We start from the raw sequence: 22,942 nt of genomic DNA, 5'->3' as shown, positions 1-22,942 counted from the left end.
AACAGACTGGGTTCTCAGGCCGTGATCGCAATGATGGGATCCACGAACCTGGTGAGGCGGTGTTGCTGACTTTGGGACGATGGAGCGAGGCAACGTCTGTGACCAAAGTGGAAGTTGGACGAAGATGTAAGGGCGTCTGAAATCGTGGTTGAAGATGTGAAATTGTTCGAAGCTCCTGTTTGTATATGGATGAAGGATTGTGCCTGACTCATGCAGACGAGTCACGAGTCTAGGCAGCAGCAGAACAGAGCTAAACCTAAAATGGACACCGTAGCTCAAAATTAAGTGAATATGATCTGGGAGATTACCTTTGGCAACAAGTCTGGGTGTAGTGCGGCGTCTCGCAATTACACGTACGGCTGCGATGGCTCGAAGCGACATAACTGTCCGATGTGCTTTGGAGACGCCGAATTCTTCGGGCTCTCACCGCGACCGCGATCGTCTGCGCATTTTTCAGAGCCTCTGTGTTGAGATGAGTTTGTGTCTAGCCACGATAGTGTACGAAACGACGAGGACGAAGTAAAGGTGAGGTTAAGAGGAAGGAGCATCGTGCTATGGTCATTTGGTGGTGCGTGCATCGGTAGGAAAGCTGGAATTTCAGGATGTCCAAGTTGCTCTCGCAGCATTTGCTTCAAGGGAGCGGATGAATGTACACGTTGAGTACAGTTGCGATATGTCCTAAGAAAATACCAGCATCGACCCGTGAAGTGCTGAGCATGCGTCGATTGCCTGCGGACACGCTGCAACATATCTTCCTCCCAATTCGGCACCAGCCATGAATCTCGATCCCACGGACTGGACATTGACATACCCTTGCCAGTGAGAGGACGCGAGCAGACGAGAGGATACGGAAGAGACAAGATTTTCACGCAAAGTAGTGTAATCAGTCGAGCACTGAGAAGGTCTGCAAGACCACACTCCGGAAGGCTTACCATGCTCGGCCGCACACGTTGAAATGGCTTTTGCTGCCTTCTGTTTGGGAAGGCTAGCGCTGTATCACAAGGTCGCTTCATGTACTGAGCTCTCATGCTCATGTCAGCAGTATTGATGCGACTATATTCGACCCGTTCCTGATGCGAACCATTTGGGCGGGCCACTACTAAACCGCAAGCAAGAGTCCTCTCGAACTTTCGAACTGGCAGTTATCGCTTAACCTACATGCACCTTGTTGGTATCTGTGCCTAGCTTCAGCTCCGGAATTCATTTCCCGCAACCGCAGGTGTACTCTCGGTAGGTATGCATTTGCGGGGATGCGGATGCAGTAGGTGTCAGACTTCCTATCTCACTACATGCACAGTCGCATGAGGTTTTGCGATAAACTACGTGAGGTACTGCTGGCCGAGGCGCGATCATTGGTCCCTCTTGACGACCCTTCTGCTAGTCTGAGCCGCAACTCTTTCGATATCGAAGCCTAAGATGTAGAGTGTTGTCAGCTGCCATATCTGGCACTTCGTCTGCCACAGGAGAAGATCACCCGTTGATAATCTTCGGCAGTGGACATGCGTACAAGCTGGCGGATCTCTGTCGCCGCCGAAGCTATATAAGCGTATCTCGCAGCCTCGAAGCTTTTGCTCGAAGCGTGTGCAGCGGCTACTCTTGGAACGCCTACTCGGCCTGCCACCCGTCTATTGTGATGGCTTCAAATACCGTCAAACCTCACGCCGATCTGATGGAGCGAGACCTGGAGAATGACGACCGCGGTAATTCGGTTGTATCTCATGACAAGACTGCGCACTACATACCACAAAGTGATGAAGAATATGTCGTTACCTGGAAGACGTGGTGCGTAATATGGATTCTGGCACTGTCCTACGGCATCTCCTTCTGGATCGTCCCTTCAGCGGCGGCGGCACAGGCTGTAATCGCGACCCAGCTGGGTGATGCAACGAAGTCTGCTTGGTACATTTCCATATACACCATGACCGTCACCATCGCATTTATGGTCTGTGGTGCAAACTCGGATCTCTTCGGCAGGCGATGGTTTATCATTGCAGGCAATATGCTTATGTTCATCGGCTTCATCATTGGCGGTACGGCGAAGAACAACACTGCTGCCATAGCAGCTTTCGCCTTCATCGGGTTTGGTGGCGGCAATGCTCAATTGGCTGCCTTTGCTCTTCCTGAGCTTCTACCAAACAAATGGCGACATTCTGCTATCGTGCTGGCTGATATCGGCGTATACTTCGCGGTCGTGGTCGGGCCTGTTGCCGGACGCTTCGCCATCCAGCATGGGGAGGCCTGGAGATGGCTCTTTTATGCTCCAGCCATTGCAGTCTTCTTCTCTTTCGTCGGTCTTGTACTCTACTATTTCGTAAGTGCCGTTTGGGTCTCAGAGATAAGTCTTACTGAACATCTCCCAGCCTCCAAAGCACCCTCGTGGCCTTGCATTTGGCCAAGCGATGCGTCAACTGGATTATGGTGGAGCGATCATGTTCATTACGTCGACTACACTCATACTTACGGGTATCGTATACACGACCACTCTCCCATCTAGCGATCCGCGCGTGATCGGAACGCTTGTGGCTGGGTTTGGCCTTATGCTTGTCTTCGCCCTGTATGAGACCTTCGCCCCGCTGAAGCAGCCGCTTACTCCCACCCACGTCTTCTTACGCAACAAGGGAAGAGATCTAACGGCGCCATTTGTGGCTGGCTTTGTGGTGACAATGTTCTACTATGCGATCAACGTCATCTATCCGACGCAGATTGCAACGCTTTTCACGACAGCTACTACCACCTTCCAGTATGCCATCATCATGACTTTGCCACAGAACCTGGGTCTGGTCTTTGGTGCAGTGCTCCTTACTCTGTTTGGCACCAAGATAGGTCACTGGAAGTGGACACTCACTGGAAGCGTTGCCGTCATGGTAGTTTTCGGAGCTTTATTGGCACTTGCTACTCCAGAGCGAAAGGGTATGATGATGGCTTTCGTCTTCCTTGCGATGACTGGTTTCGGATGGGCACAATATCTCAGCATTGCTTTCATCCAATTCGGAGTAGACCAGGTCGAGCTGGGCATCTCCGGCGGCCTGGCTGGCGTGGCACGCTTCGCAGGAGGCGCCGTTGCGATCAGCGTATACACCACTATCCTTTCGAACTCGGTCAAGAGCCATGCGGTGAAGTTGGTACTACCAGCAGCAGAGGCGGCTGGTGCGACCGCAGAGCAAGCGATTGCAATCCTTACAGCACTACCGCTCGGTGCTGAAGCCTTGGCCAAGATACCTGGTGCAACAACAGAAATGATAGGCGCAGCGGCGGCAGCATTCCAGCAATGTTATGTCATTGGCCTCCGGACTACAGCGTTATCATCGCTCTCCTTTGGTATTGTTGGAATCATTGGTATGTGCAGTGCTCTTGAAGGATGAGTGCTGTGGCTGATGAAGTGTAGCATGTCTTTTCACAGTGGACATTGGACCAAAGTAAGCTGCTATATCATAATTGCTTCAACGATCCATGCTGACATTCGATCCAGAATGAACAACAAGATAGAGATCTTCCTCGAGAATGATGTGAACGCAGATAAGAACGAGTATCATTAGACATTCGGCTATAGTGTAGACAAGCGTCGTACCGCTAATGTCACCTGTCAATCCTTGTTCTACGCATGCACCAGCACACGTCAGGACACGATTACCCTTCACAGTCGTTTATTTGGCTGACGTCCAAGCTCTACACCATACTCAGGCCGCTGTCGGAGCTCCTTGACGAGGGTTCCCTGTTTACCCGCCAGATCGTTCTTCCTGTCGTCTTATGAACTCACGCTTTTAAAGTCTGGTTCGTTTCATGCGTCGAGGCCCGGAAAGGAAGTTGCCATGCAGTCCAGATCGCACGACACACTCCTGGCCTCGAGCAATATGACAAATGTGAGAATGGAGTTAAGTACGCCAGTGAGGATAATGCCCTCGGTAGACATGTATCAGGAACCGTTCGGGGACTACGAAGTAAGGGAAACACAAAGACAAGCCGCCCTGGCGAAAGAAGCCGCAGCAACAGGAAGGTTCGGCTTGTACTTGCAGGATCTATCCGCATACAGTGCACCCTCTGTCTCGATCTATCCTTCATGAATCGGACATCACTGCCATCGTATACTCTTGCGAGTCAGGTCTAGTCATAGAACTCATAGCTGTACGCGCTTGCGGCATATATCTCAGATTCATGGCAGACTCGCATCGTCTCATGCTGTGCGCTGATCATCCTCGACCTCAACGATTTCGCGAAGAGAGTCACATTTTCGTCTTCAGCGGCAGCAGTAGTTGCCGACCTCTCCTTTTTAGCCGATAGAGCTATGTCTTTCGGGGCGGTGCTCATACTAGTCTCTCTAATAATGTTGTGAAGATAGTGGCGGTTGATCGAGCGAAAGTGCGCAAATGGTATAATCTTGCGTTCGTTTTGCCCGAGGTGAAGTTTGACCTCATCGCCTTTCCAGAACCAGCCACCAAATGAGCCACGGGTAATTGTCCTGTTCCCATTGTCGTCGACAGAATACCACTCGTGGTCTGGGAACTGCCCATATGCCACATGAGGGCTGTCGTGGCTTAAGTTGGTAACATGGTCTATACGAACGATGCTGTCGTAGCGAGATTGAGTCTGGGCTGCTGCGGCCATCTTCAGCAAGGGAGATCGTATATGGCTTGTAGCCGAGATGCGAGTTTGGTGAGTTTGACGTATGTAGTGTAGTAGTTCGCGTAAACGAAGCAGCTGTGCACATGTGAGAACCCTTTCCAGATAGTGTTCGATTCATCTGAATACACTACCTTGTATCAGGAGCCTTGAAACATGAGGAGAAACAGATGGGGTAGCAATGCTGTCGGAGTTCTTGGGGATTGGTTCTTCGTAAGATCGTCTGTAGTTGTTTGCGAGACCACTGCGTCTTATATACGGTAGTCAATCCGACATCTAGGCAAATACACCTCGTTCACGATGCTCAAATGATAAGCCTTAGGTCCCACGCCACGAAGACAATCCAATAGTCTTCGACCACCCCCTCAACCCTCCAGAGTAGAAGGACGTGCCTAGTATTTCGTGCTGGCTGAAGTGATAAGCGGACGCAAGTCCAATTCCTCGATGACGACCTGAACGGTTAGTCTTGACTCATCGTCGTCTTGCAAAGCTCCATCTCCACATGCTTTTCGTACTCGTGCCAGCCGTGAAGTGCGGAAGCTTGGAACAGACGATATGCCGTAGTCTCTCGCAATAGTTGATGTGGGCATAAAACGATCCCTGCTGTACTGGGCCTGCCACTGTCACGATGTCGTGCGTTAGGACCAGTATCGAATGCATGCCGGCCTTGCCATTCGCCAGGGGATCGTCTCTACGCTGTTTTGCTAGACAAAAGTAGAGGTGTTATTGGCATTACACGTGAAAATGTCTCTGCTGACCTTTGTAGCTGTAGCTACTAGCACCTGGCCGTCACGCGGCGAGATGGAAGAACGGCCATAATCGAGGATGAGTGGCATGATGGCATTCCGCATATATGAGAAGTCTTTGAGGCAGAGAGGATGTACGTGGTAGGCATAGAAAGACTTGCGTGATTCTTGACGATAGATCAAATAGGGACGGGCTGTGGCATGAAGGAGAATAAATGACAATGGGAGATTACAGACTTTTATTAGTCATGCCCGAGCCCGATCGCTGACCTTGGCGAGCATTTATCAGGAGTTCTAGACAAAGCTGCATTCATGTTACCTTCTCAAGGGCCTCAGCATCGTCATCCTCCATCATGCCAGCTTCACTGTCTGTATGCAGTCAAGGCGGGGTTGCTGACACGGCACATAGTCCCACAGGATGGTGTGCAGCGCTACTTCGCAACGATCACCACCGTGGCTACCATTGCTTTAAAGGTGTTTCCTTGTCCGAGTCTGTATCGAGCAGCCGTGTCGGCGCTGGTCGATAGCCATGTCGCTGAACATCTGATTTTACTGACATAGCGAGCGGATGCACCATGGGTGTGGACGAGACTGCTAGATGCAGTGCAATGCGCTTCATCACAAGACTAACACACAGCTTCGCGGCTGGCACATAGCCAGATCTGCACGATGCAGGACTATAGCGGGGAGACACTTGCTCCGTGGGTGTTTGGGCAGGTGGCATGCAACATCACCTCATCTCCTTTGCAGCAGCACGAGAGGCATACTAAAGGCTCTACCGCACCCGACTTGCTCCATGCTTGAACACAAGCACTAGCAAGCACATCCTCATCTCTGTCAGCCGCAACCACTACTCGAGATGGACTCCAAGGATGAACACAGCACAGCTCTACACAGTGAGGACATACATCCTGCACTCAAGAACGAGACCGAATATGAGGTCAAAGCGGTCCAGGACTCTCGATTTGCGGCCGCAGTTGCACAAAATAAGCCTTCGCCTCTTTCGAAAGGACTTTTGATGCTCTATCCGATCTTGTTTGTGGCCTTCATGAACAGCGCTGCCAATGGTTTCGATGGCAATACCTTCGGCGGCGTCTCTGCGCTTCCGGACTTCCAGTCAAGATTCGGCACAGATGTTGCTGCCAGTCAAGGTTTCTTGGCCGCTCTGTACATTCTAGGTCCGCTGGCGCGCCGTTGGACACCTTGAAAGTACTGACGTTGAATAGGCAATGTCCTTGGCAGCTTCGTTGCGGGTCCGCTCACGGATACCTTCGGCCGGCGCATCGGCATGGCGGTCGCCAACATCATCGTTGTTATAGGAACCGTCGTGCAAGCCGCAGCTTCACAGCGTCGCGATATGATCGTTGGACGCATCGTGCTCGGAGTAGGATCTGTCATGCTCGGACCTAGCGCGCAGGCCTATACAGTCGAGATCTCGCACCCCGCCTATCGAGGTGTCATGATGGGCTTGTACAACGGTTGTTACTTCATTGGCGCAATAGTCAGCACCTGGTTGGAGTATGGGCTTGTGAACGACTCCAAGGGCGAGCTCAACTGGCGCTTACCCATGGCAACTCAAGCATGTCCCTGCGTTATTGTCCTGGCTTTTGTGTGGTTCTTACCCGAGTCTCCTCGCTGGTTGATGAGTCGTGGTCGAGAGCATGAGGCACGTAGTATACTCACGAAGTATCACGGTGAAGGAGATCCTGGACACTACCTCGTACAGATCGAGATGGACGAGATGAGGAACGCTATCGATACTAGCGGTAGTGACAAGGTATCGGTTCATATGTGCATCACGAGTCCTCCATGCTTATGCTGACTGACTCTGCTAGCGCTGGTGGGATTACCGAGAACTGTTCAACAGCCGTGGCGCCAGACATCGCATGTTCCTGGTGCTGTGCGTCGGGTTCTTCGGCCAGATCGACCTTCCGCCGACATCGTACTACATGCCATTAATGGCGAAAGTGGCTGGGTTCACGTCGATAAACCAGCAGCTGCTCATGAACGCGCTACAAAGCCCAGTCATGACCGTTGCGGTGCTTTTAGGTGTCCGCTTCATCGACAAGGCCGGGCGTCGGCCGATGCTCATGGCATCGAGCAGCATCTGCAGCTTCTGCGTGCTGATGGTGATCATCTGTACGGCGCTCCAGCATACCAACCCCCACCTGGGACTGACTGGCATTGCCTTCGTCTACGTCTTCCTCTTCGCCTTTGCGTTCGTATGGACGCCATGTCAAGCTTTGTACCCTGCAGAGGTCTTGGCCTACAACGCTAGAGGCAAAGGCTTGGCCATGTCGGGACTTTGGCTCAACATTGTCTCGTTCATCAACACATATGCTGCACCTGTGGGCATAACGAACGCTCAATGGAAGTTCTATTTCTTGTACCTCGTTATTGATGCTGTCGGCATATTGTTCATATATCTCTTCTTCGTTGAGACGAAAGGGAGATCGCTTGAAGAGATTGATGAGATCTTTGCCGACCCACATCCTGTCAAGGCATCGCTCAGGAAGCAAGAGGTAGTTGTGCCGAAGGAGTAGTGCATATCATTAACTAGCGTTGAGAAGCTTCAACATCGCGCAACATGGGCTGTATCAATGCAATGGTTCGAGAAAAGTTAGCCACACCGATTCACACCATCTTACCCATCCTCTACCAGATGGAGCACGTCTTCTATATGCTTTGAAATGACATTCAGAATGGCATCATCTGGCTCATGTCATCTTCGTTATATCCGGCGCCACTCGCCTTTGGTTCGGAGAAATGACGCAAATATAAACACTTCGATCGTCGTCGATCACCATTGACACATTGACACATTCATTGCTTCTGTATTTTCCAACCCAAGATACGACATCTGAATGTTAGCAAGAGAACCATTCTTCTGCCAACGGATTGCAAAAGTCACAGCATCCAACATAGTACGACCTGTCTCAGTCATACAACGAGCCAAGATGACTACAACAATCTTCAAGCACATCGACACCTCAACCTACTCTGGAAAGCCTTGGACTAAAGTCGACGGCCCTGGCTCTTCCTTCCAACTCAAAGATTACGACCGCCTAGTCCACAACATCCGCGGCAATGAAACCTCCTTCGATACCAACAATTCAGGCTTCGCAGTCTACAACGACCCAGCGAAAGAGAAGAGCTTCACAGATGATGCAGTGGTAAGGAGCGACTACTACCCTGAAGTAGAGTCTATGCTACGCAAGCAGTTGTCCGGTATCAAGAAAGTCGTCATTTTCGATCACACTATCCGCCGACGACAGAAAGACGCCCCGCGCCAACCTGTCCAGCAGGTCCATGTTGATCAGACACCTGGTGCAGCGGAGGTACGAGTTCGCCGACATCTGCCAGAAAATGAAGCGGAAGAGCTTTTGAAGGGCCGCTATCAAATCATCAACGTCTGGCGACCAATCGAGAACCCGGCTTCGGACTTCCCACTTGCGGTCGTTGATTGGCGATCAACCACCCCTACCGACTTCATCCCTCTAGATCTGATGTACCCCAAGCGCGCCGACAGCGTCCACGACGACGACGATCGCGGGAAGGAAAAGCTTCCGGATCCCAACTCTGCCTCCTCAATCGAGGGGTACGAGGTCAAAGGCGAGACCATGGGTGTGGCTGCCAACGAGCACCACAAGTTCTACTACATGAAGGATATGACGCCTGATGAGGTTATGTTGCTTAAGTGCTTTGATTCTTTTGGAGAGGGGATGCCGATGGGGAAGAAGGGGTTGGCGGTTCGGACGCCGCATACGGCTTTTATTGATCCGAATACGCCCAAGGATGCACCAGGAAGGCAGAGTATTGAGGTCAGATGTCTAGTTTTCTATGAGTAAACGTAAGAAATGAAAGATGGTGATGTAACTAAACGGTCAAGGTGTTTATATAGTGTGTATACGAGGTATGAATCAGAATCAAGTTCGACTCAGCTCCCTAGATCGTACTTGTGCAGTTCCTCTTGCTCGTATACCAACTAGAAGCTAACAGCTCTAATGACATGGATGCAGGAGAAATGCCTACAGGCGAAGGAAATTTTGCCAAGTGACAGACCTTCAGGGTCAAGAGCATCGCGGACGTCTTTGCATTGTGATTACTACACTATCTCGGTTGACAACAATCTATGCAAGAACACCGCGCTACGCTAACATCGCTCACCAACACACATCTCACGCATCACTCATTTGACCGCCTTTGTTTCGTGATCTCGTTTGTCGCATGACAGTAGCCTAGTCGTACACAGTACCCATACTAAGCCTTAGGCGCAGCCGCACCACCCTGTGCGTCGCTATTACCATTTCCGTTCACTTGCATCTCAGCTAGCCTTACCATCATCTTCTCCCGTAGTACATCATAGACGAAATGAAATTGCGACTCGCCCTGCACCATCATCATACGTTGTTGTCTCAGCAGATCGACGGTATCGGCCACCAGATCCTTTTCGTAAGGTACGTTGTCCAGCTCACCCGCGTACATCAAGCTGAGGAGGTAGTCGAGCGCGATAAACGTCCCGCTCCTGCCTACACCAGCGGAACAGTGGATGATGCGTGGATTATCCTGGTCCGTTGAGGCGAAGTCGGATGCTGCTGAGGAGGCGATCGTGTTTGTGGATGTATTGCTTGATGATGTGCGGTTCAGCGTGTTGGAAAGACGAATGAGTTCGACGAGCGCTTCACGGTCGTCGCCTTCGGGAATCAGGAAGTCGGGCCAGCCGGAGAAGAGAAGGTGGCGGATCTCCTTTTCTTCGTGCTTTGGTTGCATGCTACTCTGTGTCGTCCTTAATCTCAACCTCCGAACCTCGCTCCTCGTCGTTGGATCCTCAAGCACCTGGTCCAGTATCACCTCCCCTTGAAAACCATCGTTGACGTCTAGATCCCTCCCAATCACTAGCGGCGATTCCTCAGCGGAAAGCGGATAGTACTGAAAGCACTTCTCGCGGCCAGCCTCATGTGTCTGCGTCAACATGACCACAACCACCGGACTCTTGACCTCTGCCGCAACCATGCGATAGAAATGGTTCACGCTTGTATCTTTCGGGCCTTGCGTGGCGATGTACTTTCTCTTTCCCAACTGAATCGGGCTGGCATTGATGTAGTTGTTGGCATCATCAGGCACGTTAAGTTTTATCCTGTTCTCAGCGAACGGCTCAACGTTCAAGTAGCGATTCCGGATCGCGATACTGTCGCCTTGTAGCCGCGACCATTTTGATTGCGGGTCTGTGGGTTTGAGTGGTTGTTTGGTGCCTTGGAGGAGACGATCGCGTTGTTGCCATTCGAGGTCGACGAATTTGGCATGGATGTCGGCTTTGGATTGGCGGAGGAAGACAGGGAGTTGGAGGGGTTTGGTGGTGGTGTTGATTGAGGCGCTCATGGCTGTGGAGTCGTTTCGGGTAGGTGCAGAAGTGGTTTCACGCGAGCGAGCGCATGCGGCAGGCGAAGGGCCAAGGCGGATGGGTTTATTCGATAGCGTCTCGATTTTGGCGCCCATGCGACGAAGGTGTCTGTTGAACGTCTTGTCGACTGGTTCGTGGGCAAGCCGAGTAGATTGTATGCTTTTTTGTCTTTAGTTCGCCTTCGTCCGTTGCCTCAGGCTATGTTTGGGCGAACTATGAATGCGTGTCTCGAACGCGGTAGTTAGATGCACGAGTCACGAGCTCTGCTACTGTGCCTTCCTTATTCGTGTGGCAGCAGCAAACTGAAAGATGCGAAGTAGGTGAATGGGAGAAGCAAAAGATGAATACAAATCGAAGGCAATGTCGCTTGCTACTTGACAGACCCTCAGTCCCTCGCCAGGCGCGTAGGACTAGGAATCTCGAAATCGCTGCGATGACTTCACTGGCTACATTTCTGAAACAAGCGCTCGACTCAGAAGTGTCTGTGCTCCTTTCGTGACGGCAGCAAGATATGCAGGGCCAAAGCATATTGTACCGTCTACTTGGTCAGCGGAATGCGATTCATGGTCTCTGGCTCACCTGTGCGATCAATTCTAGATGCCTCGATAGCTCTACATCAGAGACACTGTATGCATTGAGCACAATCGGCGCCAAAATGGCACCTTGGCTTCGTGTATTAGAGGCCTATATGGTCCAGGCGCTCCTCCACAGTCCAACGTTCCACCGGCAAGTCGAGAAGGTGGCAAAGAACGTGCATCGCATACGGCATGGCATACCACCCGAAGAGATGGGAGGCACGAAGATAGATCAGCCCGGACAGTCTGGTCTCGTTGGTCATTTCTTCGAAGAAATCAAAACCCAGCTGGGGAACGAGACGAAAAGCATAAATGGTGGCAGCGGGCAGGCGGGTGTGAACATGGACAGTAGAGCTATGGGACACGGAGGGGTGAAGAGTCAGGTTGAGCGGAAGGCAGCATATGTCGATGAGATGAATGCTGAGGCGGCGTGGAAGGATGCGCAGCAGAGTGCGACGCAGCCACCGAAGCAGGGTTTCCTCAACGAGTATACAGATGCTCTGAGGCAGCAGATGGGAGGAGGAAATAAGAAGCCCTGAATTGGATGCGATACTGCAAATCCACCGTCTCCTCCAGCTTGGACATGTGCCTGGATGTTGACGTTTTTCGACCACCGGGCATGAATTGGTCCATGCAACTTCGATAACGCATGGCATATACAGCACAGCGGATTGTACAAACCCTTAGGATCAGGACTCGGAAGCATCAGAGATTCTGGCAACGTCTTGCGAGGCAATTGTTAGATTGTACGTGTTTGGATGCCTTGCAGACCCGATGGAAACATGATGATCGGATGCATCATAGTGAGCATAAGTGCTGACGTCGGTCGACAAGGATGTTGGCATGGTCATTTTCTGAGGAACTCAGACTGGAGAATAGCTCAACTGATAAACACGAGGCCAGGAGATTTGATTCAAAGATGAGGGCTATAGCAGTCGCTGAGTACGGACCGGTCGAAAAGCTGATTGCCACCGAACTTGAGCATCCTGGGGCACCACGAGGACATGACCTTCTCATCAAGTGAGCACGAACTCCAGCTACATGTGTATCATGTCTGACATGTAACGAAGAGTAGAAGCATGCTCGGTCAATCCAGTCGACACGAAAGTTCGCGCCGGAGTATACGACGACTACCCAGACTATTTCGAACGTGCTCCGGAACTCCCTCAGGTCATCGGCTTCGATGGCGCAGGTACCGTAGAGGGCATTGGTCTCGATGCTCAAGGTTTCAAGAAAGGAGACAAAGTCTTTTACTCCGGATCGCCGATACGACATGGCAGCAATGCAGAGTACCAACTCGTTGACAGCCGTAGTGTTGCACACAAGCCGAAGACTCTTAGCATGGCGCAAGCAGCTGCCATGCCGTTGACCTGGATCACTGCCTGGGAAGCCATAGTCGAACGCATGGAGATCAGAAAAGGTGAAGACGCTGGCATCCTCATTATCAATGGCAGCGGCGGCGTAGGGTCCGTGGCCTCACAGATCGCACGCTTTGTGTTGAAACTACCGGTTGTGGTCACTACTACAAGTCGTGAGGAGACAACAGCTTTCAGCACAGAATTGGGCGCCACACATACCGTTAACCACCGAGAAGATATCATCAAGCAAATCCACGACCTCGACCTCGCCACATCAATCAAATACATCTTCATCACGCACACGCCAAGCGATAAATATATCGCCGACGCAGCAGCGATCTGCGCACCCTCTGGTAAAGTTTGTAGTATCGTCCAGACCAAAGAGATCCCGATGTACGGGACCGAATGGATGGCGAAGAGTCTGACGTTCGTGTGGGCACTGATAGGCACGAAGCCGTATTATCGTGTGCAGCTGGAGTCGCACGGCTTGATCTTGAAGGATCTGGCTAAGTTGCTCGACGATGGGATCGTGAAGTGCCATCTTCAGCAGACTATGCCTTTGACCTTGGAAGGGGTGAGGAAGGCTCATGAGCAGGTTGAAGCGGGAGGTGTTATGGGAAAGCTTGCGCTGAGCGTGGATGAGGAGGGGCTGAGTAAGGGTCGAGCTTTCATGTAGGCTATATATGCAAGTGAGTACACCGCACGATCTACTCTTCTGAGCTCTACTGGTGCTTCCTTGATCTTAGCCCTGGTATTCCATGAACTGCACGTGCCTGCGAAAGCAATTAGTGAGAGTCCTTCCACCTCCACATCAATCTGCTTGGACTTACCACATGGTGATCTTCTTGGCTCCTCCTCTCAAAAGGTGGATGTTGTCCTTGAAGCACTGCGTCTCCCGAAACGCCATATGCGCCTCCTTGCTTTGCCACCCAACAGCAAGCACAGCAGCCTTGCCCTTAACGCCCTCCTTCTCCAGCGTCTCGTAAGTGATACCTACAGCCGCGCCCAAGAACCCATCGGCTTCCTTCTCGATGATCTTGGTGCACTTTTCGACATCCTCGAGGTAGTTTGATGGCGGCTCGCCATCGAAGTAGAAGGTGGCGATTTCGGTCGCTGGAGCTGCGAAAGCTTTGTTGATGGCGCCTTCGGGTTGGAAGTCCGCGTGCATCATTGAGGGTTCGCCGTCGACGATTTTGAGGAATTTGTTCAGGAAGGGGCCATAGGTGTTCGTTTTCGTGAAGGTCATGTGGGAGTCGTATTTGTCCCAGGCTTTGAGACGGTGTCAATCTTTGTTCGTTTAGACCGGGTCGGTGGATGTAGACTTGACACTTACTGACCATCAGCTGGAACTGGGATTGGTCTTCCATTTGCATGCCAAAATTGATTTGTTGCATGCCATCGATGGTCTTCAAGGTGTCGAGGGTGTCATTGACGACGGGGGAGGCATGGTTGTCTGGGTCGCCTATGTTTGCACCGGCCTTGAGTGGGAAGACCTATAGGTCATAGTCAACAGAATGTCACGACTACGTTTTCTCATGTATCATCTGCTTACTGCAATCTCAGTCGTAGGCATGTTCAGCGAAATGTTATGGCTGTCTTTACTGTATGTCAGGTCTTCACTCCGTCAGTCGCGTATAATCAAGTCTTGTCGCGTCCACGAGATACCACAAGTACTTCGAGGTCTATTACTCTGACAAGATTACGATGATGACAGATCGTCTTTGTGATCACGATAGCGACTGTCATTCTGTTCCATACCTCGGTCTCTTGGTCGAGAGCTCTCACGAAGGCCCCACTACGCAGACCATGACGACAGCTCACATAGCTTGGACGAGGAGCTCGAAATGCTGTCGGCCTCAGCTCTTTGATGTCCGTCAGCGATCGAAAGACGATGGTAAATGCGGACAATATAATACAACTTCATCCTTGCCCGTCAAACACCAAATAAATCTACCACAGTTATGGCCGATCATCAGCGCTCCGCTCTCCTTCGAGCATCAACACCAGCATCAAAGGACTTCTTCAGCACTCTAATAGTGGCCAACCACATTCTACACTACCACAATGTCGTGGACGCCTACGGCCACATCAGTGCAAGGAACCCACAGAACCCGGAGACATTCTTCATCTCAAAATCACTTGCTCCGGCCCTGGTATCATGTCGTGAGGACCTTGAAGAATACCGAGTCGCGGACGCCTCGCCAGTGAATCCTGATGCACCAAAAGGCTATGTTGAGCGCTTCATACATAGTGAGATCTACAAGCGGTATACGGGTGTGCATGCCGTCATCCATGGACATCCCGAGGTGGTGATACCGTTTGGCATTAGTAGTATTCCTTTGAGACCTGTGTAAGTGGTGGGCATGTTTGAGCGGAGGAGAGGATGAGCTGATTCTCGTCTAGGTTCCATATGGGTGGTGTCATGGGTATCGTCTCCTTGTCGTATATATCCTGTCTACCTTGCTGATCGAGATCCAGGCGCACAATGCCCGATCTATGACATTCAGCAGCATTATAAATCATCTGACAATGTTCACTCGCTTCTCGTCAACAACGAACACCTTGGCGCAGGTCTAGCACTAGGCTTCCATCCATCGACCATGATCTCGAAAGGCACCAGCCTGATCCGAAGCTTCGTCACATCCCAGCCAACCCAAGTGCCGGAATTTCCGTCAAGTCCCACAGTGCTAATGCGTGGCCATGGCTTCACATGTCTCGGCTCTACCGTACAAGAAGCGGTGTTCCGGGCTGTGTATACGTGCACCAATGCTAGAGTCCAGACGACTGCTCTTATGATGCAGGGGTCGTACAATGTTGGCCTTGTCGGCGAGCGTTTTGGCGGTGGTGAGAAGGAAACGGGGCCTGCGAAGCATGAAGACATCAAGTACCTCAGCGAGCGCGAAGCTAAAGAGGCTGGTACTGCGCTCCAATCGAGTGCTGAGCGGCCGTGGAAGTTGTGGTGTGCGGAAGTCGCCGCATCAGGCTTATATCAAAATGAGCTCGGCTCTCCCCCAGGCGCATGAGCGCACGAAGAAGAGCGTGGCTAAACAATCATCGGAATCCTGGGTATCCTTGACTCCCACCTGTACGCATCGACATATTGGGGTAGAAGGTAGGCGTGAAGCTGATGTCACCGAGATCCTCTGGCAGTGGCTGCGTAGAATCGGTCGTTACTGCTGCCGCAGCAGCAAATACTGAAGGGTCGAGAGGTGGGCCACTCAAACCGCCGTTGAAAGTAGACATATCGTACTCCTCGAGGTTTAGTTCACCAGTGTTTTGTTCGATCGGGAAGTACTTGTCCCACTCAGCCTAGATAGCTTGTTAGCAGAGTTGGAACCACAAAACTCATTGTGAAAGCGCCTTACCCAATCAATGTCTTCTAGACCGTGCATTGCCACGTCTCCACCACCTCCAAGGGCTCCAGGTACTGCACTGTTGTGCCTACTATCACCGCTGGTTGAGTCGGTCCGCTCCACAGGTGGGGGACTGAAGTTCAGCGGCGGCATATTGAAGCTGGTATCTGCGGCCGGTGGCGCTTTTGTCTTACCATCCACATCCCAACCTTGAAGCACAGATGATTTGTTAAGCGAGCTCACCCTCTCCTCCATCTGTGTCGTAGCCTTCAATTTTCGCAGTTGGTGGTAGACTTCCATACGGTCGCGTAAATCTGTGATGACCAGCTCCGCTTTTTGCTTCGGCGTAAGATGCGGTGGGATGTCGAAGATGTAGTCCAGGCATTTCCAGATCTTAGGGGCATCCTTGCGCATCGGATATGCATACACCTCAATCATCAGCAGAAGGGCGCTGTGGTATTGATTGAAAGCGCCGCGATACCATGACCAGATTGCCAATTGTGGGTTTGTCTCGAGCGCAATGGCGTTCTCCATTTGTGTCAGGCCCGCTTCAATCAATATCTGTCGAAGTCGATCTGGCATACGCTGGACGGCACTGAAAAGGTATCTGTGTAGTAATTGCAAGAAACAGCCTTGTATACCAAGGGTAAGGATGTGTCTTCCCAGAGTATGAAGCGGATTGTCAGCGTCCATCATTGGGAAGTAGTGCTCAGTCATGGACTTCCAGACTTTCTGCGTTTTGATGACGGAGGATGTTAGGGACTTTTTCTTCTTGTCGATTTGTACTACATCGAACCACGTTTGGCGGCGAAGCTCAACATATTCGGCCCTGATTCGAATTATCGTGGCGTCTGTCCAGTATGGCTCGTCCTCTGTCGGCGGCGTATTGGAAAGGAAGTCCAAGTCATCCACGTTGAGAGGAAGCTTGGTGTCGTAGTCTCCCGGTCTGATCTGTGGCCGTGGCCCTGTTGCCTCGCACGTGCGCAGATCCAGAAAGCATAGTTGATGCCAGATTAGGCGGCGTACATGAACTTCCACGGGACTCATGGAATACAAGCTGCCATCCCTGTGCAACCCCATACACTCTGCAAGCCGGATCGCAGTTCCAACAAGCGCGGAGTGTGCACGCGAGACCTCAGCCCGCACCAATGGTATCAAGTACATGACGAAAGCCTGCATGACATCGACTCGGGTGGTGCGTAGGAAGTTCGCCTTGGCCAACGCCATCTCGGTCGCAGAGCGGAAGCTATCGATCAGCGCTGCTCTCGATGTCCCAAATGTTCGCGCCGCCTGTACGTCGTCTAGACTGACTGCCGCAGAGAACATAGCGGCGAACATGACGGCCTGAATGGCACGGGCTGGTTCTGATCGAGAGTTCACTTGGCCCCAAAATAATGAGTATTGTGCCTCAAATGTTTGGCGGTGCACTGCACGGCAGACCGGATGTACAGCTGCGAAGTATCGTGCTATCAGCTGATCCGAAGCTGTTTGAGATGGAAGATAGTCCAGCATACTCGTGTTCATGTTTGTGCCTGGGAAGAAGAAACTTGACGCTGGAGCAATGTAGTCAGGTCCAGGACCTATATAGCTCTTCGGGCTGGCTTGTATCTTTGCTCCTTCGGGATTGACCTCGCGATGGTCATTGGCGACCGTTGTGTTCGACCATCGAGATTTGCCGGCAGTGACATCCTTGAGCGTGTCATTGAGCTCATCAACCAACTTCGGCCGCACCCACCCTCCAATACGCTCAGAGATGCGCATCTTACCCATCTGTACACCGAGGTCCATCAACTCGTCGTCGCCGCCGTCCTCATACGTGTTATCGAGCGAAGCAAGCGGAGTGGGCTCCAACACATCCTCGTCGTCACCATCCACTTCGTCTTCTTCCTCCGCGTCGACATGTGTGTGGTTTTCAAGCAGTGGACTCCTCGTCACATTAGCACCGCCGATATGCGGCTTAACGGGTGTGCGACCAGCTACCTCGCGTTCGAGGTTCTTCTCTAGAGCGCCCATCTTCTCCTTCATATCAGCTAGCTTAGCCTGGCTCAGTGAGTCTAGAGAAGGAGCGAGATACAGGCAGTCCCGCTTGAAGCGAACGCAGTTCGTGCACGGGGCGAGCTTGTCGCACTTGAGCTTCCGGCGGCGACATTCCAGACAGGAATTGATAACTCTGTTACGCCGCCGGACTCTATGCGCTGCAGCCGTCCTGGCAATCTCAGCCGGGGAGCTGTTGTCCCGTAGTGCGGAGAGGCCAGGACTCGTAGCTGCTGCTGGGGCGAAAGTGGGTGGTGTTTCCAATGTCTTAGTCTCCTGTTCGATAGGCTGCCCGAATTGTGCGGACAGCGGTTGATACATCCACGAATCAGCCATGGCAGCGAAGCTGTCGCCGGATCATAGAATCGTGCCTTACGGCCGAATGCTCTTGTTCAGGACGGAGAGTAAGCTCTGCAGATATAACCAGCCTAATGACAGATCTGTCGGAAACCACTCTCAATGTCGAAGAACGAAATTCGCGAGAGCCGGCCGTAGGAGAGGTCAGTTCTAGTGTTCTAAGTCCTCATCTCGAGAGAGACGTGAGATCACTGCTGCCTCGTGGACGATTATCGTACGTCCGCTCCGGCCTGGATTACCGAGCTTTGATTCGTCCTTGGCACTCCACGGAAGAGACGCTGTAGTAGACACCTGTCTCGACAACGTGAGAGAGCAGCGTGTCGTTCGGCCCGTTCACGTATTCAGACCTCGGTATGCAATAATGTCGCTGTCTATCAAAGTCACATCCAGATGATGAGACCCGTGGGCCCACTTTTCGACGGCACATCAGTCAGCACGACTTTACGATCTAGGTTAAGCTCCATGCGTGGGGTTGCAAGGATGAGACTAAGATTGTAAGTACAACAATGAGTCAGGAGTCGAGCAGAGTGACGATACTGCGATTGGGTGCCACGGAGGATGAGCTTCCCATTTCGCCAATTTGTCAACTATGGACGCCCCACCTCCCCACTTCCTCCATAGCCTCTCTCCCACCTGCCTTCAGCTCGTCCCTACCCAACACACCACCTACACATTGCCATCCATCCCTCCCACCACCATGGCGTAGTACCTCCTCTCGGAACCTCTCACCCGACCGAGGGTCTATCGCCCCGCCCTGTGAGCGCTGGAAGACATCCCTCCATATCTTCCCACTAATAGCGCGATCGAACAGATAGGAGTAGTACGTTGCGCCGTAGCCGTATAGGTGCCCGAAAAAGCCCTGCCAGCTTGTTCCGGCGGGTTCAGGGACGGCAGAATATTGTCTCCAGATATCGTGATACAGCGTCGTACTTTCCGCACCCGTCCCACCCTCTTTCCACTTGAGTGGACGAGAAGAATGATAGACCTGATCGAGCATCCCAAGCAAAACCTGCCCTTCGATCTCAGCCCCCTGCATCCTCTTCTCCACATCCACGCGCTCACGGATTCGGTCGCAATCGAGTGGCGCATCGGTCTCCCAATGCCGGGCATATAGTGCTAGGACTTCTGGCGCCGAGGCGAAGTTCTCCATCAAGACGGATGGGAGTTCGGCAAAGTCCGTCGCACAACGTGTCCCGCTTACATTCTGTAAGGCTGTACGGCCGCAGATCGAGTGAAGAGCGTGGCCCATCTCATGAAAAAGCGTGGTGAGTTCGCGGACGGTGAGGAGGGTTGGTCGATCTGACGAAGCTGGCGCGAGTGCAAAGTCGCAAATGAGAGCTATTGTGGGAAGCTGATATAGTGCGTGGCCGTCTCGAGGGCTAAAGTTCGTGGCTAGGCCGTCATTGGCTGCTTCTTGCGCTGTGTTGAATATCGCTCCTGTCTGTGACGAGAGCTCTGCCGCTTCCTGCATCTCCTCTTCGCTGATCTTCCTCGAGCAACGAAGAGTGAAATGAGCAGGGTTCGGGCTTTTCCCAGGTCGTTCGAACAAATCGCAATAAATCACTGCTATATGGCCTTCTTGGTCGTCGATCACGTCTAAACGCCGAACGTCTGAGTTCCAAGTCTCGCCTGGTAGTGTCTCGCGAGGTACAAGTCGAATGCCATACAGACGGTGGAAGAGGCGTGAAAGACCTTGCATTACTGTACCGAGAGAAAAGTATGCAGAGAGAAAGTCTGGTGCGCGGGTCTTGGATCGCATAGAGGACATGACTTGGGATGTGTAATAGTCCCTGTCCCATGCATTGATCTCTGCTGGAAAGTTGCCTGCTCGAGCATCGCCGCTTTTCAGCTCCAACAATTCCCTGAGCTCCTCCTTAGCTCGGGGAGCATTCTCCTTCGCGAGCGCATCCAGAAATGATGTCACGGCTTCTGGTGATTGTGCCATCTTATCCGTCAGAGTCATATGCGCATAGCTCTCGTAGCCGCCCAGCTTCGCGATCTCCGCTCTTCGTTTGAGGAGCTGTTCTAGCCGTTGCAGGCTCACTCGTGATGATGCTCGATTCGCCATGTATATCTCTCGTCTTGTCTCGGGGTCCTCCACGCTTCTCATCGCCATGATCGCTGGCATGCCAATGGTTGGTAGTGCCACCGAACCCCATCTCGTCATCTGCCGTACAAACATCGGATCCATGCCTTTCATCCTACTGCTTTCGAATTGTAACGATGGCGTCGCTGCCTCCATGTTCTCAACGAATGCATTACCGACTTCTGCGATCTCATTCGAGATGTTGACGAAGGCCTGTCTATCGGTCTCTTCTAGGTCGATGGCTGACTTGGAGAAGTCTTTGATTAGGATGGCCGCTACTGTTCGCTCTTCTTCACTCCATGAATCGTAGATTTCTGGTATCGCAGCTGCCCTCTTCAATTGATCATTGAGTCCAGTGGTCGTGTTCAGCACATTCATGTACTCGAACATGGAGCTGTATGCCTGACTCGCAGCAGCCTGCACCTTCCTGTCCGGATGGACGGATCGGACGAAATCACTCAAGTCGATGACACGACATAGCAGATCACTCAGCCGATCAAGGTCTCTTGCCACCCTTCGCAACTCGCCTACCGACCGATAGCCAAGCACCTTCTCCACGATACGTTTGCACTTCACCAAAGTGACTGCAGCAAAGTCCTGAAATCCGTCTGGTCGTGTGAGGTATCGGTTCTGGAACAGTCCGGCGCTCTTTCCTCCATAGCGATGTTTGGCCTTGGTACTGAATTCTTTCCATGTATGTGGCGAGTCAAATATCTGTCTCAAAGTTCGATCATCGTGTGCTATTCCAGGCGCTGCTTTCGTAACAGGTTGATACTCTTCGCCAACAGCTTTTGCCGCAGCGGCTCCACTGCCTTTGGCATTGCTCGTAGTGACCAGGCATCGTCTTGTAACCTTTGATTGATGACTTGCACATTGCGGACATGTCCAGCCCGCTCGCTGTAGCCTCTTGAGCATTGTACATGCAAAGAGGAGAGATGAGCATGAGCTAGTCGACGGAGCACGTGAAAGCTCACGCGGTATAGGGTTCGGTCCGCAACAGCCGAAAGCCTAAAGTTGTGATAGGAAACAGCTGCGCGGAAGGAGACTACTTCAAGCTCCCCAGACGATTCGATTCCTGCCATTGCGGTCGCCTGACGCCACAAATGGCCTTCCAACCGCTGCTCCGGCAGCATGTCATTCCCCTGGCAGCTTTGACTACGGGCTTTGTTGTTCTGCCGAAAACGTCCGCCCACGCCGACCAGCCTATCGCGGACCCTATTCGGGAGATTGTGAGCGAGAACATCCGCATGAGTATTGGGACGTGTTCTGACGAACCTCTAGCGCATCCGAAAACCAATCTACGACGCTCCCTCCATCCCCTCCGTCCGCGAGATCGCAGCCACTACACCTCCTCCTGCCTCCGGCATAACTGACAAGCCTCAAGATGAGCCCTCGGCGACCACACCACGCCGACCATCGCCGACTGATCGACTAGCGAACGAGCTCAAGCGCGGCCGACTTCTACTGCACCGATGGGCGGTGCGAAGCGAGGACGCGGTCAATGGCGGGATGGATCGCTTCATGTCTGCCGAGCACAACTTCACCTCTACCATTGCCTCGCTAGCACCGCCGAAAGAAAGCAACGAGAAGCTACTGCCTGGTGGCATCTACGTGCTCGTGGCTGCCATGGCTGGCTCCATCATAAGTCGGAATCGCAACATTCTCATTCGATTCGTCACACCAATAATCACCGGCGTAACCACTGCCAACTACGTCGTACCAAGAACAACGCAGAATGTGGGCAACTTGGTGTGGGACTATGAAAAGCGCTTTCCCGTTGTGGCGGATAATCATGTGCGGATAAGCCAAGGCGTGAGGCATTTCCTCGAGACTGGCAAGGCTCATAGCCAGATGGGATTGGCGATGGCGGAAGAGAGGGTGCAGGGTGTCACGGAGGCTGTGCAGGACTGGGTGAAGAAAGGCCGTTAAGTACGAGGTGAAGACAGAGGGGCACAGAGTTGTACGATATCGAAATCCCGCCTAGAGTTCTAAGCTACTATTGTACAGCACCTGGTGTAGTTGAGGATCCTTCTCTTTGGAATGTGGGATGAACGTACGTACGTCATCCGTGTTGCAACATAGGATACTCGCTTGGCTGGAGAGTGCCTTGCAGCCGTGTGGAGTAATTGTGCCCAAAGACGCTGCACCATGTTTCTGGTTCATCCGGCAATTGCAAGATCTCTGCGACCACACGCCCGTCGATTTCTGTCCGAGCTTCTCAAGGACTGCTCTCTATGCGCTTAGACGTGGGTTCCTCATCCAAGGCCATCTTGCTCAGCAGGATGCTTTCGACCCATAGCTCCGAACGCAGTGATCGGGACGCTTCTCGACGTCAGATGAGTCCAGGATTACCAGATGTCTGTTATGAATCACTTTGTCGAAATCCTACGCTTACCAGAAACCTGCTAATCGAGG

The 22,942-nt window shown here is 52.2% G+C and overlaps 12 protein-coding genes across 12 annotated transcripts; 7 read left to right on the top strand and 5 right to left on the bottom strand.

Moving 5' to 3' along the window:
• Positions 1-1,633: 1,633 nt before the first annotated feature.
• LTS14_002323 (uncharacterized protein) lies at positions 1,634-3,536 on the top strand (the record flags this gene model as incomplete). Its single annotated transcript, XM_064835029.1, has 4 exons — positions 1,634-2,311; positions 2,361-3,336; positions 3,386-3,416; positions 3,470-3,536. The coding sequence occupies 4 exons, from the start codon at positions 1,634-1,636 to the stop codon at positions 3,534-3,536; spliced, it is 1,752 nt and encodes a 583-aa protein (XP_064696964.1).
• A 565-nt stretch (positions 3,537-4,101) lies between these two features.
• On the bottom strand, positions 4,102-4,550 carry LTS14_002322 (uncharacterized protein; the record flags this gene model as incomplete). Its single annotated transcript, XM_064835028.1, has 1 exon — positions 4,102-4,550. A coding segment is annotated over one exon (449 nt), but the record flags the coding sequence as incomplete, so codon positions are not given.
• A 1,672-nt stretch (positions 4,551-6,222) lies between these two features.
• On the top strand, positions 6,223-7,906 carry LTS14_002321 (uncharacterized protein; the record flags this gene model as incomplete). Its single annotated transcript, XM_064835027.1, has 3 exons — positions 6,223-6,541; positions 6,590-7,140; positions 7,199-7,906. The coding sequence occupies 3 exons, from the start codon at positions 6,223-6,225 to the stop codon at positions 7,904-7,906; spliced, it is 1,578 nt and encodes a 525-aa protein (XP_064696962.1).
• Positions 7,907-8,320: 414 nt separating this feature from the next.
• On the top strand, positions 8,321-9,211 carry LTS14_002320 (uncharacterized protein; the record flags this gene model as incomplete). The annotated part of the gene is made up of 1 exon (XM_064835026.1): positions 8,321-9,211. One exon carries the CDS (start codon positions 8,321-8,323, stop codon positions 9,209-9,211), a length of 891 nt encoding a protein of 296 aa, XP_064696961.1.
• A 412-nt stretch (positions 9,212-9,623) lies between these two features.
• PTP1 (tyrosine protein phosphatase 1) lies at positions 9,624-10,742 on the bottom strand (the record flags this gene model as incomplete). The annotated part of the gene is made up of 2 exons (XM_064835025.1): positions 9,624-9,650; positions 9,702-10,742. The coding sequence occupies 2 exons, from the start codon at positions 10,740-10,742 to the stop codon at positions 9,624-9,626; spliced, it is 1,068 nt and encodes a 355-aa protein (XP_064696960.1).
• Positions 10,743-11,419: 677 nt separating this feature from the next.
• LTS14_002318 (uncharacterized protein) lies at positions 11,420-11,878 on the top strand (the record flags this gene model as incomplete). Its single annotated transcript, XM_064835024.1, has 1 exon — positions 11,420-11,878. One exon carries the CDS (start codon positions 11,420-11,422, stop codon positions 11,876-11,878), a length of 459 nt encoding a protein of 152 aa, XP_064696959.1.
• A 380-nt stretch (positions 11,879-12,258) lies between these two features.
• Positions 12,259-13,373, top strand: LTS14_002317 (uncharacterized protein; the record flags this gene model as incomplete). Its single annotated transcript, XM_064835023.1, has 2 exons — positions 12,259-12,359; positions 12,410-13,373. The coding sequence occupies 2 exons, from the start codon at positions 12,259-12,261 to the stop codon at positions 13,371-13,373; spliced, it is 1,065 nt and encodes a 354-aa protein (XP_064696958.1).
• A 66-nt stretch (positions 13,374-13,439) lies between these two features.
• Positions 13,440-14,270, bottom strand: LTS14_002316 (uncharacterized protein; the record flags this gene model as incomplete). The annotated part of the gene is made up of 4 exons (XM_064835022.1): positions 13,440-13,470; positions 13,528-13,966; positions 14,031-14,190; positions 14,250-14,270. The coding sequence occupies 4 exons, from the start codon at positions 14,268-14,270 to the stop codon at positions 13,440-13,442; spliced, it is 651 nt and encodes a 216-aa protein (XP_064696957.1).
• Positions 14,271-14,658: 388 nt separating this feature from the next.
• Positions 14,659-15,720, top strand: LTS14_002315 (uncharacterized protein; the record flags this gene model as incomplete). The annotated part of the gene is made up of 3 exons (XM_064835021.1): positions 14,659-15,047; positions 15,101-15,123; positions 15,176-15,720. 3 exons carry the CDS (start codon positions 14,659-14,661, stop codon positions 15,718-15,720), a joined length of 957 nt encoding a protein of 318 aa, XP_064696956.1.
• Positions 15,721-15,748: 28 nt separating this feature from the next.
• On the bottom strand, positions 15,749-18,420 carry LTS14_002314 (uncharacterized protein; the record flags this gene model as incomplete). Its single annotated transcript, XM_064835020.1, has 2 exons — positions 15,749-16,006; positions 16,063-18,420. The coding sequence occupies 2 exons, from the start codon at positions 18,418-18,420 to the stop codon at positions 15,749-15,751; spliced, it is 2,616 nt and encodes an 871-aa protein (XP_064696955.1).
• A 604-nt stretch (positions 18,421-19,024) lies between these two features.
• OCT1 (Mitochondrial intermediate peptidase) lies at positions 19,025-21,442 on the bottom strand (the record flags this gene model as incomplete). Its single annotated transcript, XM_064835019.1, has 1 exon — positions 19,025-21,442. The coding sequence occupies one exon, from the start codon at positions 21,440-21,442 to the stop codon at positions 19,025-19,027; it is 2,418 nt and encodes an 805-aa protein (XP_064696954.1).
• A 188-nt stretch (positions 21,443-21,630) lies between these two features.
• On the top strand, positions 21,631-22,456 carry LTS14_002312 (uncharacterized protein; the record flags this gene model as incomplete). The annotated part of the gene is made up of 2 exons (XM_064835018.1): positions 21,631-21,756; positions 21,809-22,456. The coding sequence occupies 2 exons, from the start codon at positions 21,631-21,633 to the stop codon at positions 22,454-22,456; spliced, it is 774 nt and encodes a 257-aa protein (XP_064696953.1).
• Positions 22,457-22,942: the final 486 nt, after the last annotated feature.

The sequence above is a fragment of the Recurvomyces mirabilis genome (assembly GCF_035927965.1).
Source record: "Recurvomyces mirabilis strain CCFEE 5264 chromosome Unknown scaffold_5, whole genome shotgun sequence".
NCBI lineage: Eukaryota > Fungi > Ascomycota > Dothideomycetes > Mycosphaerellales > Teratosphaeriaceae > Recurvomyces > Recurvomyces mirabilis.
The sequence above is the reverse complement of the archived record's forward strand: the minus strand, read 5'-3'. Positions and strand labels throughout refer to the sequence as shown.